At 47.6% G+C, this 21,738-nt stretch overlaps 1 protein-coding gene across 1 annotated transcript in view; it reads left to right on the top strand.

Annotated features, from left to right (window-relative positions):
* RNF168 (ring finger protein 168) overlaps positions 1-21,738 on the top strand; it is a 191,648-nt gene that overhangs the window by 52,626 nt on the left and 117,284 nt on the right. Inside the window, exon 4 of the mRNA XM_086943996.1 lies at positions 15,478-15,654. Within this exon, the coding sequence (XP_086800122.1) occupies positions 15,478-15,654 (177 nt within the window). The remainder of the gene's footprint in view (positions 1-15,477; positions 15,655-21,738) is intronic.

The following is a 21,738-nucleotide window of genomic DNA, read 5'->3' as shown; positions in this document are numbered from 1 at the left end:
GTCCATTCATACCATGCCAATATCAGGCGTAATTATCACCATCTATAAAGACAACCTATTTTTCTCGCGTATGGCCCAAGACCAACTCAAAAATGTAGCGACCCCAATCACTGCGATATCATTGCAGCCAATTTTCAATAGCCTCTTGGCGCACAGCAGAGCTGGTTCCTAGGGATCGGCATAGGGGTTTAAGCCGCACGCTGTGTGGTTGCTGGTAGGCAGGGCAGACATAAAGGAGATGTTCGATATTTTCAATGAGCTCAGGACAAAACGGACATTTATCTCCTGTACCAGTTGCCCACTTGCATGTGAATTTCCTTAGGGGAAGGGTCTCGACTTGGAACTGATGGTAAAGCTTGCGATCTCTAGGTTTCGTTATTAGATACCAGTAGCTTTCCATACAGGGTTCATCTTTAAACTCACAAAAATCACTAGTCAGGGAAGAGCTGGACAAGGCGGAATACCTCCTGATTTTAATGAGGTTCCAGTATGCTGCTCTAAGGGTTGGTTTGGATGGAAATTCGGCAGTCACTGGACTATCCCACAAATCCCTCCTCCCCATATCAATGAGCAAAGTTTTAATACTAGTGAGCCATGTAATTTTGTTAGAGCCGTCCAACCCCTAACTTCTGTCAATCCCCTTGCAAATAAGTGTAATTCAGGAGTAATCCAAAGCCTTCTCCAGAAGGCCAACATTCAATACCGTGCAACATCCTCTATAGCATAACAACCAAGATTTAACAAAAAGGGGGTACGTGGGGTGGATTTGGGGAGGCCCATGATTGATCTTAGGAATTTACTTGGGGCTAGTGCTAGTTGGAACAAATTTCTAGCTCCCCTTATCTCAGCCCCATAAAGGATTGCGGGGATTATTTTAGTGGAGTACACTTAAACAGCAGGGGCTATGGGCTTAGTGAGTGACTGCCTATGTTCCTTGATCAGTGCGCCTGCTAGTTGCGAGTGTTTAAGCGCCAATAGCTTCTGTGGCGACCAACTCAATTTATCGCCGAACGTGACCCCCAGGTAGGTGAAGACATTTGTCTGCTCCAAGAGCCTTCCGCTCTTGAAGACTCTCGAAGTTACGGGCCTAGCCCCGTGTAAAACCATAAACGTAGTCTTCTCGACATTAACCACCAGGTCATGATCGCAGCAGAACTCCTCAAAACGAGTCAGAGCAGACTGTAACCCCTGTCTCGTCTTAGATAAAATCAGGGTATTGTCTGCGAACATGAGCAGGGGGACCCTTTGGCCGGCTAGCAGAGGCGCATCCGTAGGATGATTGTCAAAATACTGCACAACCCCATTAATAAAAAAGGCGACTAGAGTGGGGGCCAGCACGCACCCTTGGCGGCCGCCCTTCTCCACTGCAAATTTCTCGGTAACTTCCCCTGGCTTCCCCCAGCGGACCTGAGCAAAATTAGAGCAGTGGAGCCTTACCACTAGGGAAATCAATTCCTTAGGCATCCCCAAACCTAGCAAAACTTCCCACAATTTGGATATGGGGATTAAATCAAAGGTGGATTTTTAATCCACGAAAGCAGCAAAGATCATGCCCTTTCCCAGAAGGACCTTTTTCCAATTTAACAAAACGAATCTAAAAACTTGATCTAGGGTCCCCATGTGGGCCCGAAACCCTGCCTGCAACAGGGTGAGGATGTTTTCTTCAAGCATCCACGACTGGATCCTACCCAGTATAACTCTTGCTACAATTTTCTGGATGGCATCAATAAGGCTTATAGCCCTATAGTTGGCCGGCGCCGAACAATCGCCCTTCTTATGAATTGGAATAATTTCCGCGCCGCACCAAGATGCAGGTATTGGGGCTCCCCCTGCTAGCGTATTAATTAGATTCGTAATATATGGAATCCAAAGATCGGGGTCCTGTTTAAACACGTCAGCTGGGATGCAGTCGGGGCCCAGGAGCCTTGCCATTTGGGATAGTCTTTAAAACTCCCTCAACCTCTTTAGTACTAAATATCAGGGATGTATCTAAGATAATAAATGGGGCTGGAACCTCACTACCTATGCCCTTCTTAAATTGTGATTCGAAATAGGCAACCCACTGCTGCGGTTCCGCATTATTATTATTAGGGATGATAGACCTTGGCCCGTTTCCCCACTTTATCAAATCACAAAATTGAGTCCTATTCCTACCTTTACATGCTACCAGCAGGTCCTGCCAGCGCCCCTCATCCCAATCTTTCTTTGCCTTTCGTATGGTAGATTTATAAGCTATTCAAGACTGTTTGATGGAAGTATAATTCCTTAGTTTAATGGCTTCCATTAAAACCTTATGTGCGGACCTACAAGATTCAATGTACCATGTGTTAGGTTTGTGGTTGGGGTTCTTCCTTATTGGCTTAGTATTAATAAAGTAGTTTTTCAGTCCTGTAAAGAGCTCATTGTGGATCCTAGGTAAATTAACATTAAGAACCTCTTGGTTGCCACATTCATTTAGTTCCTTTAATGACCCCGAGACTAAAACCCTAATCCCCTGCACTTTACTTTCATCAAGGGCAACTGTAGCCCAACGAACCCTTTGCAAATCATTTGCCAAAACTATTTGGGTGGGGCATATAGCAGCCCCCGTAGTAAATTTACTACTGAGTCTCCTATCATTCCAAGTAAGGACCAACGGGTTATGGTCACTTTCGGGGCGTCTTTGAACTTCCATGTCTAAAACTAGTGGCCACAGCTCCACACTTACTAAAATATAGTCAATATGACTTTTGGAGCGCCCGTTATCAAATGTCGCTGCACCCTGTGTGTCACCCACTGTCCTGCCATTCACTGCCCTAAGGCCCCATTCCAAACACAGCCCCTTCAATTGGAGGGCAGCCTCCGTCCATTTCTTAATAAGCTGAAGGGCCAATTGGGGCACACCACAATGCTTATCCACCTCATCGCTGAGACTACCGTCTTCCGCATCCAGGGGCTCAAAGCAGGTGTTGAAATCACCTGCTATAATAATATTAGCAGTATATGCTCCTTCTACTAAAAAAGCCTCCAGGGCAGCAACTACTTGTGAGCACCTACAAACCAGTCGCCCCCTTGCATAAACATTAAACAATAATAAATCGAGACCGTTAGATGATTTGATTCTAATGACCATGATATCTGGGCTGTAAAAATAAACTTCCTCTACTGTAATTCCCCTCGTGTTAAACCACCCACTGATCTCCCCCTTAGCCCCCTGATCGCTGGTTTAGTGAAATTTAAATAACCAGTGTGAAACACAGGCTCAATTGACCATGTTTCTTGGAATGCTCAAACATCAACACCTTCAATAAAACGTCAACACCTACAATAAAGAGCGACTAGTCGACTGAACCAGCCTTAGACTCCAAGCACGCTATATTCCATGAAGAAATAACCATGGAGATCTTCTGTGGGGCGGGGTCGGGTCGCCCAGTGGTATGAGCTTTTACCACATGGTGTTTATCGAGCGCCATAACCTCAAACTAAGAGGACAGTTAAAACTTTGCAATCTACTTGGGTATAGCAGTCAGGCATCAGTGTAACCCCTTCAAATTCAACCCTGTCACTACTCTCTAAACCTCCCTGTTCATTTGTCCCCATGCAATCGATTTCTTAGATTGTGGAAAGAGCCTCCTAGCGATTACTAAGCTGAATGGAACGATCCGGCCTAAGAGAATCTCCCTGTAATCCTCGAGCATCCCTCAATCTAGATAAAAATTGTCGTTTGTAGAAGTTGCCGAGGGGAAGGATACCAATGGTTACCTTATCGAACCAATCTTGACTGGCCACCTCAAGTATATGGCAAACCAGGCCTGTAGACCTGAAGATATGGCAATTGTTTAACGAAAGAACAGTGAACTCAATGCCCTCCACCGAACTAAGAAGGGCTAAGAAAATGACCCAATTGTAAGTAGGGATTTAGTTGTATCTAACAATAAACAAGCCATCAAAAGGCCCTCTGTACAAAAACAACTGGAGCAGATGGAACATCTCTACAGACAAGTGGTAATGGGGATTGCATGCCTAGTGCAAACAATAATCAATCCAGCTTCTGATAAATGTCCTATTTGTAAACACGAAGAGGGAACCGTGACACATGTACAGGTTGTTTGGAACGACAATATACTCGCCCCACAGCAAAAGGATTATGGTCATCTGCTGTTGGATTGGAGCATTCCAATGTGAAAAAGACAAACCGCTGTTAGAAAACTAAGATCGGATTACGAGAAAACAATAGTTTTAGCTTACCCTGGTTTTCTGATTCAGAAAAGGGGGTGGTGATGAACAGAGTGTCTGAATTAAGCAGCCAGGTTCTGAGCTGGGATGGGGCAGTGAGATAAATAACGGTGATGGATCAAGCCCTGATCTTTAGACTGGGTAAGAGTGGTCTGCTTAATTCAGACACTCTGTTCATCACCACCCCCTTTTCTGAATCGTACCCTGGTTTTCTGACCAAGCCAACCATCCTAGACCTCAATAACATAATGGACTCCCCCCCTCACTTTGACCTTCAGGAATGATGGTTATCTGACTGTCAACCCCCTGCGTCTCTCTCCCCTCACTGGATACATAAATATTATGTCTTTGCTTATATCTTTATGCATCCTTATTTCCTGCGATGTTATGCAATTTTTCTTTTCCTTTGTGTATGTAAAGCGCTCTGATACCTACGGGTCTTGCTAGCGCTATATAAAACTTTATAAATAAATAAAATAAAACTGAGGCTGGCAGAGGAAGCCTTCCGATATTAAACAGAATATTTTTGGCGTCATCTTGGCTGGTATCCCTTGCATATCCTCAGATACCATACTCCATGAGTGCATAAAGAGTGGCAGTGCATTAAAGGTGAATGAATAAAGGTGCAAAAGATTTGACAAAATGTAAAAAAACTTGGTATACACACAAGTTTTTAGTTAATGATTGTATCATATAGTTACTGAATTCCAACCACAACAGATTTTTTTTAAAGCTTGTTAGTGCTAATAATAAGTTCTGCAGTCCATGTAGTAAAACATTAGAAAGTTGATGTTTCAACCCTAACGGTTAAAATTGACCAGGGTCACCATCAGGATAATTGTCCAGAGATACTTGAAATGAAAAACAATCCAAAAGAATGCCACCGGGATCCAATATGAACAATTATGGTACAACCTCCAGCACCCAAGGAGAAGCCAAACTGGAACAAGGCAAAAAAAACATCCCACTGAAAGGGACGTCCATCTTGTGAAACAGAATACCTTACAGGATTAAATAAACCCCCTAAAAAAAGTATCAGGACCTACTCTTAATTGTGTACGGCTCAAGGGCCATCACATAGGATTTCAGTTATCCGTGCATCAAACATGTCCTCAGCAATTGCGGACCATCAACAGTTCTTGATATTAGGGGTGCATTAAAAGCACATAGCGGCAACAAAATTAGTTTTTTTCCTACTCCTGCGAGAGTTGTGTACACAGCCCTCAAAGCATCAGCTACATGGTAACAATACAAAATAAACTGAAAAGAGGAAGGCACCCAGGACGGGATCTAAATTAACTCTAACACAAGGTTTTTCACACACCTGTTTCAATTAGATTATAATAGCTGGATCTATACCCATATCCGCAATAATGGATCTTGTTGCCCTTGACTGACAGTTGAAGGCAAGAGCGTAGGTACATAATTACAGAGTGAATCAATCCTTCTTAACATTAACATACATAGATACTATTAATACAGATTTAGGTATTCATCTTTCCCCAAGACTTATCAAAATCCTTTTTGCAAATCGGTAATAATTCTTGTAACCTATGCCCAGTCTCGGAGTTGATTATTTTAGTTGCTGACTCCATTATAGAGATTAGTCAAATATTCTTTGCATCATTTTTGCCATCCTGTTGAAGTATTGGAATCATTATTGGTACATGATCTTTATTGTAATTATTATTCTGTAGTAGGGGATCTCTGTGTATAGTCATAATCTAGTGAATAGTCCCGCCCATGTGCGTGGACCCCGGCAATCAAAAAATAATCTCTTAAGTTGTCAAAATAATGCAGAAACTGCAAAGACACTTAAGAGAGAATTTAAAGACAAATAATGCAGCCTATATCCACAGGCTACACTGTCCAGTACTTCAACTAGAAATTCCACCAAAAATCACCACACACAGCCCAGCCTGCTAGTTTCTACCATAGAGAAACCTGCCTCCCCCAGTCAAAGACTCAGGAATGATAGAGAGGAAGGTAGGGACAGACAAGCCCCATAGGCTGCCATTATGTGGCTTAAATAGGATACTGTGCCTTTAAGAGAACTTTCCAGACTTCTCCCAGTATCCCAGAATGCATAGCAGGTCCAACTACTTTCAGTTCTTTTTTCCGGCTCCTGCTTACAGGACCCTGGCATTGAGCTCTCCCTTTTTCAAGGGTTTATTGAATTTGTTTTTGCACTTTTGACTTTTAAAAGTGTTGCAGTTACTGCTTGGTGTTCTCTTCTCACTTTTGTGCTGTTTTTTAGGCGTTTTGGGGCTCCGAAATGCCTGGCCTTTTTGTTAAGTGCCCAGCATGTGAGAGGAAGAAGGCCAATAGCGACCCCCATGATGTCTGCATCGTGTGCCTTCCAGTAGATCATGGCCCTGAGGAGTGTGTTATCTGCCAGCAACTTTCTGCTCGGACCCTCAGGGACAGATTGAAGATCAGGCTGGCTGGCCTGGAGGATAGGCGTCTACGAGCTGCAGGTGGGTCTGGGCAGCCTGGGAGGGATCCCTCTGCCTCTGCTGAGGCCCCTGGGGGGCTCCCCGGGGGCAGGAAGTCCAGCAAACGATCCCATTCTCCGTCGACGTCGAGGGCTTCGACGACGACGTCGAGAGGGATGACGACGGCGTGCTCCCCTTCTCCCCGGGGCTCCGGGTCGAGACGGCGTGACGGCTCGACGGCGAAGGAGAAGCCGACGTCGAAGCCGACGTCGACGTCATCGTCTTCGTCGACGTCTTCATACCGACGCCGAAGGCGCAGGGACGTGTATCGACGCTCGCCGTCGAAGCGGCACCGACGCTCGCCGTCGAGGCGACACCGCCGATCGACGTCGAGGGGCTCCTCGACGTCGGGAACATCGAGACGACGGCGGCGGTCGACGTCGAGAGGGCGACGTGAGAGGTCGCGCAAGAGGAGGTCGACGTTCGACGCCGAGGATGAGAGGGTCGACGTCGAGGGGATGACGTTCGACGCCGGAGTCCAGGAAGCGCCATTCGACGCCGGAGAAGCGTCGTTCTGCGTCCAGCAGACAGCGGTCAGCGTCGAGGAGTAGGTCACCCTCTCCAAAACGACACAGAGGGGGCTCTAGCCCCAGGAGTCACGCCGCTTCCAGTGGACGCAAGAGGAAGCGGTCGCCTGCGGATGGGGATGGATCTCCGCACCCGTCCCCTAAAGGGTCACCGGGGTCGGTGTACTCGGAAGTGTACACTCCATCTCGGCCCAGGACTCCTACTCCTCCACCCGTACCTAAGGAGGACCCTCCGCCCATACCACCACTGCCTTCGGGGATCCTTCTCCACCTCCGGTCCCTCCGCATGGGCCCACCCCGCAGCCGAAGGTTCCTCCGCCGAGGTCCACTTCACTGCCGTCCCTGCCTGCTCCTCCCAAGGGGACCCCGAAACCGAAACCCCGGGAGGATCCGAAGAGACCCCGTGAGGAACCACGGAAGACCCCTCCTCGCAAACCGAAGGAGCGCCCAAGAGCTGGCAGGTCTCGTTCTCGCTCTAGGCGCAGATCTTCCACGAGGTCGAGACACCGCCATAGGAGGCGCGAATCTCGCTCTCTCACGAGATCATCTGGGACCAGGGACTATTCCCCTACGCTATCGGGGTCGCCGGACACCAGAGTGTCCCCGATAGATGACCTGGTTGCCTTTCAGGACGTCCTGTTGAGGGGCGCGGCGAAGCTAGGCATTACACTGACAGTGCCTACTCCGAAGACGTCCGTCATTTTCGAGACTCTACATCAGAGGCACATGTCTCGTCCTCTCCTGCCCTTGGTGCCGGGCCTGGAAGAACCGGCTATGGCTCTGTTTCTCACCCCGGCGGTGACGAGAGCGGCCCCGTCCAGATTACTAAAGAAGTACCGGGCTCCCGACTCGGATCCGGCCTTTTTGAGAGCGGAGCCTCCGCCTGACTCCGTCATCGTCACGGCGGCCCGCAAGCAGCATGCCACCACTCCGACCTCCACGGTTCCCCTGGACAAGGAGTCTAGGTGGATGGACTCGGCGGGGCGAAAAGTCTGTGGAACTTCCGCGACATCCATGAAAGCGGCGAGTGCCACGGCTCTGTTGGGACGTTACGACCGCGCCCTCTGGGACTCCCTCGAGCGCTTTGCGGAGCATTTGCCTCGGGAGCAGCGTGAAGACTTCATGGAAGTCCTGAGTGAGGGGATGCTGGTGGCCAACCAGATAATCAGCGCGGCTGCGGACTCTTCCCTGTTGGCTGCTCACGGATTCTGCCACGGGATCAACCAACGGCGCCACGCATGGCTCCGGCTGACGTCCCTGAAACCGGACGCACAGCAGAGGGTGGCCAATCTGCCGTTTTCCGGTGAGACCCTCTTCGGGAAGCACGCGGATGATGAAATGGCCCGCATGAAGGCAGAGGCCGAAACGCTGACGGCTGTGGGCCTGGAAAAGCCCAAGGAGACCAAGAAGCAGTACCGCCCTTTCCAACGGCGGTTCGGAGGACAAGGCCGAGGACGGGGACAGGCTTCGGGGCACTCTCAACAGCAGCAGCCGTTCCGTAAGCCGTTCCAGAAGCGGCAGAAGGGCAGAGGAGGCCAGCAGTCGGCTCCGGCGCCCAAGGGCCAGGCGGGGTCTAGGCCCTAGGAACTTACTTCCCCCGGATCCGTTACCCACTCCGGTAGGGGGAAGCATCCAACTTTTTCTGGCAGAGTGGAGAAAAATTACTCAGGACAAGTGGGTGCTGAATATTGTTTGCAATGGATACAGTCTTCGGTTCACCAGCCCTCCTCCCAGCGATTCCCCCGGTCAGCTCGCAGTTTCAGCTGCGCGAGCTTCAGGCGGAAGCGGATATCCTGTTAAGGAAAAGGGCGATAGAAGACGTACCTCTGTCTCAGAGAGGAAGAGGTCTGTACTCCCGGTTCTTTCTGGTTCGCAAGAAGGACAAGAACGAGTTCAGGCCCATTCTGGATTTGCGACAGGCAAACAAGTGGATTCGCAGAGAAAAGTTCCGCATGCTGTCGTTGCACCAGATCTACCCTCAGTTGCAACAGGGAGACTGGCTTTGCGCTATAGACCTACAGGATGCTTACTTCCATGTGCCCATTGCACACAAACACAGGAAGTTCCTGCGGTTCCAAGTTGGCACCAATCACTATCAATACACAGTACTCCCATTCGGACTGAAGTCTGCGCCAAGGACATTCTCGAAGTGCATGGCGGTGGTAGCGGCACACCTGAGGAAGAACAAGGTGTTCGTCTACCCTTACTTGGACGATTGGTTGATCAAGGCATCCTCCTTCTCGGAAACGCGAGCACACTTCCAGAAGACGTGCGTTCTCTTGAACAAGCTTGGGTTGCACATCAACATGGCCAAGTCTGTCCCGACTCCGGTCCAATGCATACAGTACTTGGGAGCCTCCATCAATACGCTGTCAGCAAGCGTGTCTCCTTCGGAAGAGCGACGATTATCACTCCTTCGGAAGGCTCAGGCTCTTATAACGACTCCATCTACAACAGTGAGGACGGTGTCTTCTCTACTGGGATCGATGGCCTCTTGTATCTTCCTGACGCCACACGCACGGCTGCACATGAGACCGTTGCAGGAGTGCTTGGAGGACCAGTGGGATCAGAGGAAAGGATCTTGGGACGACAAGATTCGCCTATTGCTGCATGCTCTTCAGTCCCTGAAGTGGTGGTGTTCGGCGGAGAATCTCCTCAGAGGGGTTCCCTTTCACAAGGACATTCCCACGCAGACTGTCGTGACGGATGCGTCTCTTCTGGGATGGGGAGCGCACTCCGGGACTCTACAGATTCAAGGCACGTGGTCACCGATGGAGGCCACGTATCACATCAATTTCCTGGAACTCAGGGCTGTTCACTTGGCACTGAAGGCCTTTCTTCCGTCCTTCCGGACCAACTCTCTGCTTGTACAGACGGACAATACCACCACGATGTATTACCTCAACAAGCAGGGGGGGGTCGAGATCGCGCACTCTGTCACAGGAGGCGCAGACGATCTGGCACTGGCTCCTGGCCAGAGGACTGACGATAACGGCCACCCATCTACCAGGTGTGCAGAATGTTCAGGCAGACGCACTGAGCAGACTGCTTCAGGAAAACCACGAATGGGTCATAAACGACGAAGTACTAGGAGAAGTCTTCGCAAGGTGGGGAACTCCAGACGTAGATTTGTTCGCCACCGCCGAAAACAGCAAGTGCAGAGACTTCGGCTCCAGGTACTTCCAGCAAGGGACGCTGGGGAATGCGTTATGGATCGACTGGACGAACAACTTTCTGTACGCCTTTCCTCCCATTCCCCTGATTCCGGCGGTGCTCATCAAGCTGGCCCGGTCCAGGCCTCGGATGATACTCATCGCCCCGGAGTGGCCCAGGCAGTGGTGGTTCACGGACCTACTTCACCGGTCTCTCCTTCCTCACATTCGGTTGCCGTGCAGGCCGGACCTTCTCACGAAGTTCGGGGGACGGATGTTACACCCCAACCTCTCGTCTTTGAGTTTGGCGGCATGGCTCCTGAGATAGTGCAGTATGGCCATCTTAATCTGCCCGATGATTGCATGGACATTCTGAAGGAGTCCAAGAGACCTTCCACTAGGACTTCATATGCTTACAAGTGGATGAGGTTTTGTATCTGGTGCCAGTCTAAGAACCATGATCCTACGACCTGTAAGGAGGATGTCATCCTTCCTTACCTTTTACATTTGGCGCAGTCTGGCCTTATTGTGCATTCCATTAAGGTTCATCTGGCTGCATTGACTGCCTACAGGAAATGCCCTTCACAGACTTCCTTTTTCCAGATCCCCGTGATCAAAGATTTTCTGGAAGGATTGAAGAAAGTATTCCCTCCTGTCAGGCTTCCCTCGCCTTCATGGGAATTGAATGTGGTGCTGTCCAGATTGATGAAGGAACCTTTTGAACCTATTCATAAGGCTTCGCTGCAGCACCTGTCCTGGAAGGCGGCGTTCCTCGTGGCCATTACATCGGCCCGCAGGGTGAGTGAAATTCAGGCGTTGTGTTGTAATGAACCTTATACTGTATTTCATGCTGCTAAGGTTGTTATGCGTGCTCACCCTAAATTTCTTCCCAAGGTTATTTCTGACTTTCATGTCAACCAGACTATAACTTTACCTACGTTCTTTCAGAACCCTTCATCCCCAGCGGAGAGGTCTCTCCATTCTCTGGATGTTAGGAGGGTGTTGAAATTTTATCTGGATAAAACCAAAGATATTCGTAGGTCTGACCAGTTGTTTATCAATTATGGATCGGTCAGGACAGGTCTTGCGACCTCTAAGCAGTCCATCTCTAGGTGGATTGTGTCCTGCATACAATTGTGTTATCAGAAGGCTAATAAGACCTTAGGAGGTAAGCCTAAGGCTCATTCCACCAGGGGCAAAGCTGCCACGACGGCTCTGCTCCGTAACGTGCCGATTGCTGAAATCTGCAAGGCAGCCACTTGGAAGTCGGTTCATACCTTTGCTAAGCATTACTGCCTGGACACTGACGCCAGGGCAGACGCTCAGGTTGGACAGGCTTCGCTGCGGAATTTGTTCGCACAATAGTGGCATTGTGTATTTACTCTCCACCGCCGCTTAGTTGTGGGGATGGGCTTGCCATTCTATTCACTAGATTATGACTATACACAGAGATCCCCTACTACAGAAGGAGTAGTTTCTGTCCTGTAACTCCAGTTCTGTAGTAGGGGTATCTGTTATAGTCATAAGCGCCTGCCCGCCTCCCCGGTGGAGAATTCTTCATGTAAACAATGCTACAGGTCTGGCGTTTTATACGCCTTCAAAAAGAACTGAAAGTAGTTGGACCTGCTATGCATTCTGGGATACTGGGAGAAGTCTGGAAAGTTCTCTTAAAGGCACAGTATCCTATTTAAGCCACATAATGGCAGCCTATGGGGCTTGTCTGTCCCTACCTTCCTCTCTATCATTCCTGAGTCTTTGACTGGGGGAGGCAGGTTTCTCTATGGTAGAAACTAGCAGGCTGGGCTGTGTGTGGTGATTTTTGGTGGAATTTCTAGTTGAAGTACTGGACAGTGTAGCCTGTGGATATAGGCTGCATTATTTGTCTTTAAATTCTCTCTTAAGTGTCTTTGCAGTTTCTGCATTATTTTGACAACTTAAGAGATTATTTTTTGATTGCCGGGGTCCACGCACATGGGCGGGACTATTCACTAGATTATGACTATAACAGAGATACCCCTACTACAGAACTGGAGTTACAGGACAGAAACTACTGCCTATATGGCCTGGTATATGGAAAGACATTTTCTGTACTGTTACTTAATACCACAGATGACAAAGGCCCCTAAAACTCCACATTATACTTAAAAAGGCCCGTTGTGATGCAATCTGAGCCAGTAACCATATTATTTTGACTTGAAACAATTGCCTTACCTACTACTTCAATGAGAAAAACAGTATATTAGATTGAGGGGATATATCTGATGCTTGGCCTGCATAGATGACGATGTAGACAACTCCAAAAAAAATGGGCACTCAAGTGACTGCCTGTATATTTGTATATACACCCTAATGTGTTGGAGACCTTGAGGCGAGTTATTAAAGATTTTCCAAAGAGTCAGTATCCGTCCAACTAGAACCTTCTAATAATTTGTCCCTCATTTCATTTTGTAATTCCGTTTTCGTGTCAATAAGGCACCATTTTATAACATTTCCTCATACTGCATATTACTGCTGGTATTCCTTAGGAGCATTTCCAGTCGCATTTCCAAGAAGTATCACTGCATTCTAAAGGTGTACAAATTAAGATTTTGCTTATTATTACAAAGAGCAGCGAGTGCAACCGGTCATCTGGTCACTAGTTTTTAAAAACAGACTTTCCCTTATTTCCAATGGTGTCCTGGAGAGATTAATGTTGATTCCTTCTTAACACTAATCGCAAAAGTCAAGTCAGGCTCCCCCCTTGACTGCTGCCCACCCCACATTCTACGTGAATTCTTCCGCGCTTGCCCCGATTCTTCCCCCCCCCCCCCCCCCCCCCCTCCCCCCATAGCTCTTCTCAATACATCTCTCAGAACTGGTACTGTTCCCAACTCTTTAAAAAATGCGGAAATTCTAGCCATCCTGAAGAAACCCGGCGCCGACCCTCAAGTATTGAGTAATTATCGCCCCATATCTCTTCTGCCATACCTGAGCAAAATCTTGGACGCACATGTGGCTTGCTGTATCAGCTCCTTAATAGGAGTCATTGTTTCTTGACCCTCACCAGGCTGGTTTTAGACCAGCTCATTCAACAGAAGCTGTCATTTTGTACAGGGGCTGACAATGACTCTTCCCCCCCCATACCTCCCCCCTCCCCTCCCCCAGGCTCTGATCCTCCTGGACCTGTCTGCGGCTTTCGACACGGTCGATCACAATATTTTGATCGACAGTGTCCGCTGCGCAGTCATTCAAGACCCAGCGTTAGGTTGGATACAGTCCTTTCTCAAGGACAGATATCAATCGGTCCGCCTAGGTAATTTCAGCTCAACAAAAGGGAAACTCCAATGTGGAGTTCTACAGGGATCCTCTTTGACCCCCTTCTATTCAATTTGTACATGCAGCCTCTAATCCGCGCTCTGAAAGAAATGGAAGTCTTGACGTTCAACTATGCAGACGATCTACAACTAGTATTTAACATTCAACCTACTAGATCGTCTGAGCTAAACTTACAATCCATAATGACATTAATTAGTAATTGGATAAACTGAACTAGTCCTGACCGGAGGCCTTTCAAACCCCTGGAACACAAACTTCTGGCCCTCATCCCTGGACTCTTTCCCCCCCCCCCCCCCCCACTCCGGCGTCCGCTGTAAAAAGCTTGGGGATCATGATAAGTAGTGACTTATCGATAGTCAGATCAACTCCGTGGTCTCGGCTTGCTTTTTCTTTCTACGTAAAATTAAGAAAATCAGAAGATTCTTATTATCAGAAGCTCTCACCTTGGTTGTTTTGACGGTCATCATATCACGTTTAGACTACGCCAATTCCCACTATGCTGGCATCCCCGCGTACCAAGCGCAGCATTTGAAATTAATCCAGAACCACGCTGCCAGGCTAATCTTCCAACTCCCTGCTCGTCAACATGTGAAGCCTCTGTTGAAACAACTTCATTGACTCCCGGTGGCTCAGCGCAGCGCATTTTAAATTTGGATGCATAACACACAAGGCGCTGTTAAAAAAAGGACCAAAGTTCATTGCCTAAAAAATCCAGAAGTACATTTCCCCCTCGTACCCTTCGATCATCCAGCCATAACCATCTGATCATTCCCAGGTTTAAATGAATCAAACACGGGGGACTTGGGTTCTCTTCGTTAGCTCCTAAAATCTGGAATTACACCCCCCCATCAATACGCACCACTGACACTCATTTTCAGTTTAGAAAACAACTGAAAACCTGGTTATTCTTAAAAGCTTAAGATGAATAGACCACTGACTTAGCTCAGATCTGTTGTGTTCCTGAAGCACCAAGAAACCAATCCGGTGAACGTTGCGCTATATAAGCACTTTTAACATAACATTTCCAAATGGCAAAATACTCAAACATTTAGTCCAAAACATCTGCTTACTCATTTTTAAGCAACTACTAACAATCCGTTATGTATGGTTGTTCTGTATGTTATTTGTTAGTTCTGAGAGGTTACACATGCAACAGGAAAGTTAAGCTAAATTTGGTGTGCAGCCCTACTCTCTTCAGCCTCCTGCTGTACTTTCAGTGATGCAATGCACTGACCCGTGAACTATAGTGCCTCCGAGTTAGGCTTGCCCTGTCTGCTCCTTGCTTTGTTTCAGAAATCGGATAGACAAACAAGCTTTTTTTCTGCTGTCTTTCCTATTGTGCATGGATTGAGCAAAACAAGGACCCCCTGAACACTGGTGTCAATGAACTCCTAGGGCAGAGATAATAATGTGTGAACAAAAACTGCCTAGGGTTTTTGTTCACACACACTTTCCAATTGTGCATGCCAGTGGCAAACATTATTCGCGAAGGACCATATTGCATGATGTATTTGGTATATTTCTTACTTTCAAAATATTTGGAGCAAAAGAACTTGGAATATTTATTTTGAGGTGTTAAATGCTTTTAGACGTGGACATAATCTAACTTTTATTTTCATTTTGGAAGATGTTTTAAGTTGACGTAGGCGGTCCTGTCATTGTGTGCTGCTTCGTGGAAGGGGAATGTGTCAAAAGATTAAATTGTTTGCTTTTATAAGGTTTTTGCCATCTCCTCTATCTAGACCTTGAGGGTTCCTTTTTTTGGTCTTTTAGGTTGAAGCAGAACGGCGAGCCCGTGAGGAAGAGGAAATCAAGGCAAGTGAGGCACTGATTCAGAGGCTTTTAGCAGAGGAAGAGGCAGAAACGGTCCTGATGGAATTAAGGAGACAAGAGCAAGAGGAGCAGTTGAGGCGTGATGAACAGTTAGCTCAAATGCTCAGTGGTGATCTGGTGAGTCCGGGACTGATCTCTGTGTACATACAGAAAAAGAATTGTGAGAGCCTGGCCTGCCAGTCATTACATCCTCTAAGCTTATGACAATATGCTAGTCAAACTCAGACTTGGTGCTCAGAAAAGTGATCCAAAGAATGAGACCACCTGCTTTTGTTATGCTGAAGGGATTCTGAAGAGACCTCCCTCTCCTATTTTTTTTAACCTATGTTGATGAAGGTTACTGCCTTTGAAACTGCCTTGGAAAAGACTTCTAATTATGCTGTTTGTACATGAACACACACTCTCCACCCACCCCCTCCTCTCAAGTCTTCAGCATGCAATGTACATTGGGTGCAAAATGAGAGACGGAAACATGACTTTTTTTACCATTGTTTACTGCATCTTCGTTGGAACCCTACTTCCCTTTGTTAGTTATGCCTGCCTCTTTCTAAATTACATTGAACTGTATGTGTTGGAAAAAAATGTGAACATTCTTGGATACAGAAACTCCATATCAGAATGGTCATCTGGCATTAATTTCCTGCATCTATTGACCTCTATAAAATACCCTCTGCTCTTAGCGCAGGGACTTTGGAGCACTTTAATATCTGAGAGACTACTTCCTACTGATGATCCCCCCCCCCCTGCCAGTGTATTTGAAGTTAATAAAAAATGACTGTAGGTGTGCCATTTTCATTTTTTTTGTATTTTGTATCGTAAATCAGTTTTGCACTTTCTTTTCAAAGCATTTGAATGTATCACTGAGTCGAGGTGTCTTAGTGCAGTTTCAAGAGCATGTTTAAAAGTTGAATGGAAAATATTTTCCAAACCTTCCTGCCCAACTACCCTCCTGCTACTTCAGTGTTGTAGATGGACAGTTGTCTATCTGATTGCTTTGTATGCAGAAGTAGCTGCCTTTCTTCCTTTTTTTATTTTTAAAATTATCTTTTATTAACTTGACTACAAAGGTTTTTACAAGATTCAGTTGAATACCTTTAACAGTGACAACCAACAATAAGCATGTGGTTCAACTCTGAAATCATGGAACGATTACTTAATTAAATTGAATTTAAATTTAATTTAGAATTCAGCGCCTTGAGACCCTAACGGGTGAGTAGTCCCACTTTACAAGAACACTGATTGATTGAATTTATCCTATGAACTTGAGGGGTATACAAAGTGTGTCCTCATTGTGAACATTGGACTGCTCTCCTTTCTCAAGGTATCCTGTAAAGCAGTGGCAGATTACTGTGTTTTGTGAGTCAGTAGTGTGACTAGACCTTCTTTATTTCTGGGAGAGGCAACCCTACTATCTCCTCTCATGAAAAAAATTCACACTCACTGCTTTTCTTCTCTGGGGCATTCCGCATTCTACCTGCTGCTGGGCCACTCAAACTGCTGCTGCCACAGTCCTCCCGCCGCTGCATTCCCAACGCCAGCGGCCCCAGAGAGGAGGACTACGCCTCCCATGGTGCATAGCAGCAGAAGCCGCCCTTGTCATCTCCCGCGCCCGGAGGCGCTTTAAATAGCGCGGATTCCCGGTGGAGCGGGTGTCACTGCTTTTCTTCTCTGGGGCATTCCGCATTCTACCTGCTGCTGGGCCCCTCGAACTGCTGCTGCCACAGTCCTCCCGCCGCCGCATTCCCAACGCCAGCGGTCGCATAGAGGAGGACTACGCCTCCCATGGTGCATAGCGGCAGAAGCCGCCCTTGTCATCTCCCGCACCCGGAGGCGTTTTAAATAACGCGGACTCCCCGAGTCGCGCGCGGGCTACGCCTGGGCAAAGGGCGGGCCGTCCGAGGACGTACAAGGACAGGACGGGCCACCCCCCTTTCATCTGCCGAGGACAACTTCAAGGTGAAGGCAACCCATAAAAAGGTACTGTTACTTGGATTCAATTCCCCCGGGCTAAAAACGCACTACAATAGCAGTTTACTCTGCAACTTTGAGGGAGTTAGACTATTTGATTGGGACCTTGTTTCTTAATTCTATCCCTACCCAGTATTATCGTCTACCTCAGAATTAGTAAAGTGGGGAAGAAAACATACCCCCCGGCAGCTACACGACCAAACACTAGACTGCAAGCAGCAGTTCCACAGCCTCTTCCCAGCTTAACAGCAATCGATAAGATGCTACAAAAAAACTATTGGGGTTGTGGTCACTGCAATCGAAAATACTGAGAGCAGGTTATCAATTACACCCACTCTGTCTGCAAAACCAGGAGGGTGACTGTTCAGTTATTGCAACCGATGTCCCGGATCAAAACTCCTACTTAACATAGTCTTATGTACAACTACCCTGTGCACAGGTGTCTACAGAGACCCCTGTAGTTGTAGAGGACTCACCTATTGTTTTGACTCCCTCCTTCCCTAGGGAAACCCTTATAGTAGACCAACCACGTCCCAGGAGAAAGAAAGAGAGCCTTCCAAAAAAATCAGGGTAAAAGAAAGTGGCCAATCACAACCTGGTGACCCCAATTGTTAGTATGTTGCATCCGAACTCAGGAATTCCGTGCTGGGTCACGAATATGGTGGCTGACTTACAAGCATGCCTGGAGCGGACTATGTTACCCACATTAAACCCTTGGTGTCAAAGCTTGATAGATTATCCTCTATGCTAAATAATAAGGGGGTAGGGATAACAAAGTCAGTAAATCTCATGGGAAACTCTGCATCCTCATCTGATTCTGATTGTGGTGGCACACCCAAAAGTATATCCAGTGACAGGGTAGCTTTGTCAAAAAATCCCTCAAAACAGACGAAAAATCCAGTAACACCAATAACAAATAATGAGTCTGCACAAGTTCTACCCCCCTCCCTCCTAATAGTAACACACACTGCCAAACCCACTTGGCAGTGGGAAATTCCACTGCCAACTCTGATAAAACTGATTCGAAGCCGAAGGAGGGTATACAAATGAAAGCAAACTAGTACTCTAACGACCAGGAATGTACCACCTAAAGCTTCTTCCTGCCAGCTACCAACCATTATTTTACCCCCGGAAGCACTACCATACGTGGTAGCCCTTACAGGAGTTCCAGTCTTAAGTGATGTGAAAAGTAGATTGACCTAAAAAAATAAGTGCATCCAATGGTTAAGCACAAACAGACCCCTACCTCCAAATGTCTCAGGGGAAATACTGGCAGTTAGAAGAATAGACTGGATAGGGAGGGGACCTAAAACAGTGTCAGGAGATGTTGTAATAATACATTTTAGGGACACCTCCGCTGTGGATTACATCTGTAATGCCCCCTTTCGTAGATCAAATTCCCAAATATGCCCACTACACCTGTCATTCTTTTACCCTACTCCCAATTTGAGATTAACCCACCCTAATGGGACTCACTATAATAGCGGAATTTACCTGCCATCAAGTAGAATGCAATACAGGCCGACATTTGGGAAGGACTTGTTCCCACATAATTCTACACACCTCCTCCTACCCCATTGGAACAGGTTTAGTATGCTGGAGGAGGTAGATTGACTTATATCGAAGGGAAACTCCCCACCACAAACCACCAATGAAGAGCCCATTAGGAGACGGGCTTTAGAGGAAAAGGTTACATCTACCTCCATCGGGGACGACTCAATATTTCCCTCTTTGAGGAGGGAGGGGACTAGAGAAAAGGGGAACCTGGATACCCCCTTGCAAATGGAGGAGGGGATGCACAAGATTCTGATAAAGCAGTGAAAGGTTGTCTAAAAATAATTTCCTGGAACATAGCCGGGCTAAAAAACAAACTGCTCACACCAGAGTGGGATTCCTTCATGGCTGCTCACGATATCTGCCTGATGCAGGAGACCTGGGCAATGGAGGAGAGCAAAAGTCCGGCCTTTGCAACTTACGATATCCTTGCAGTATCTACAGGCAGAGGCCGCCCTTCGGGCGGACTATCAATATGGATAGGCACTCATTTGGGCATCCAGGCAAAACAAATGCAAACAAATTCCCTAGACGTCTAGTGTGTCCTATTAACACCTCAAACTAAACCACAAGTAGCTATAATAAATATCTACTCACGGTCAGTTAAGAAGGGACAGGAATCAAACACAATTAAAGCACTCGACCATTTTATCCAGGGATTGGACCCGTCCATCGCGATAATTTTGGGTGGGGATTTTAACTGCCAGTTCGAGCCTCTGGGTAGTGTGGAGTTCTGTGAACAAGACGAGGTAGACTCACTCTGGCGTATCCCAGACCCCAAGATCACTCCAGTGAGGGCATGGACACCGTTGGTGCTCCAGATAAAATCTTTCTCCCTTGCAACGTCTCTGCGGGCGTGCAATGGGAGATTGGATCCCGACTGTCCAGGGCTAGTCACCTAATAATAGGGCAAACCAAACCTCCATCATTGATTACATCATGATGGAGGCAAAATATTGGGATAGGCTGAAAGAATTCAGGGTTGTACCAAGGCATGATAGTGACCATAACGCCTTGGTCTTAACCCTTAAGCCTGGGCCTTTGGCCTAACCAATCCAGTCACAAATCCTGCCAGGGTGATGACACCTCTCATGGTAACAAACAATAGCAAAAGGATTAAATGGCCCCACTTTGCGAATTCCCTCACCAGGCTTGCAAAAATATACCAGATTGCAATTCCCCGCATAAGCGAGATGGGCGAACCGGCCCTTTGCCGGCAACCCGTAGAAATACATACGCAACTAGCCATGACACTAGGGGAGGTGCTCTACCCAGTAAGTAGAAACAAACGAACCACACCTAGGTCGCACCCTGGTTCGATTGTAACTGTAAGATTGTAAAGAGGGATCGCCTTGCAGCAATCAAATCCAAAGATAACGCAAAAGTTAGGGCAACTAGACTGCTGTACAAAAAGGAGATTATCAGGGGCAAGAGAGAGTGGGAGGAAGCCAGGTGGGAAGACCTGAGACAAGCACTCCTCTTAAAGGATGCCAAATCATTTTGGGCTATAATTAATGCTGGTATAAAAGAGGGGGGGGGGGAGAGGTTGATTTCCCGAACATAGCTCCCTCAGTATGGGAGGCACACTTTGCAGCCCTTTATACAAGGCCCGAGACTGGCGCCTACGTGTATCAACGGCAGGCCCAGATGCCAGGAGTAGATAGGATCCTTCGGACTTCCCCGGCCCTAGACCCCCTGCACGAGCATCGACGGCCGGGGGCCTCGGGCTTGGGTCGTCGGAGGGGCCCGCTGGATGATCAGGAGATGACTTCCTCTCAAAACCTTGAGAGTATTTCTCTCAAGGAAGTGGAGTCTGCTATTGAAAGATTGCTCCCAAACAAAGCCCCAGGCCTTGATAAATTACCTGGTGACCTCTTCGCTCCCAGCCCAAAATTTGGACCCCGTATCTTGTAGTTTTGTTTTATGCGATCCTCGGGGGTTCCAAGTTACCGGAAACCTGGTTGGGAGCTGAGATCGTCCCCATTTACAAGAAGGGCTGCCCGTTATCTCCATCCAACTACAGGCCCATTAATCTTTTAGACACTATGCAAAAACTAATAGGCCGGATCTTACTGGACAGAATACTGGGATGGATAGAGGAACATAACATACTGTCCACTCTCCAAGCCGGATTTAGATCTGGCATCTCGACCCTGGACCAGATTTTTAGGCTGCAGGTCCTTTTTTGGAAGACTGCAAGAGTAGAGGGTGGCAGCCTCTACCTTGTTTTTGTGGACCTGCGGGCCGCCTTTGATCTTGTGCCCAGGGAGAAATTATGGAGGGTACTGGAAGAACTAGGCCTCCCGTCCTACTTATTAGATGTATTGATCCGATTCTATGCGGAAAATTACGCCCAGGTGAGGTGCGGAAGGAATGGAGAACTTTCGGCCCGATTCCCAGTAACCAGGGGTGTACGCCAGGGTTGCGCCCTGGCCCCCTACACTCTTTAGTCTTTATGTTAACTGCTTGGTAGATGAATTAGATGAAGTCAGGGATAATGATTCCCCGAGGTTGGCTACTGGACGGGTGCCCGCTCTGATGTTCGCGGATGACACCTTGCTGTTATCCCGAACATCAACGGGCATCCAGCGGGTTCTGGATGGGTTTGCAACCTCTGTGCCTCGAGGGGATTGGAGGTAAGCTTGGATAAAACAGAGTCCATGGTTTTCAATCCCCCAA

Source organism: Lissotriton vulgaris, chromosome 11, assembly GCF_964263255.1.
Source record: "Lissotriton vulgaris chromosome 11, aLisVul1.2, whole genome shotgun sequence".
Taxonomy (NCBI): domain Eukaryota; kingdom Metazoa; phylum Chordata; class Amphibia; order Caudata; family Salamandridae; genus Lissotriton; species Lissotriton vulgaris.
The sequence above is the reverse complement of the archived record's forward strand: the minus strand, read 5'-3'. Positions and strand labels throughout refer to the sequence as shown.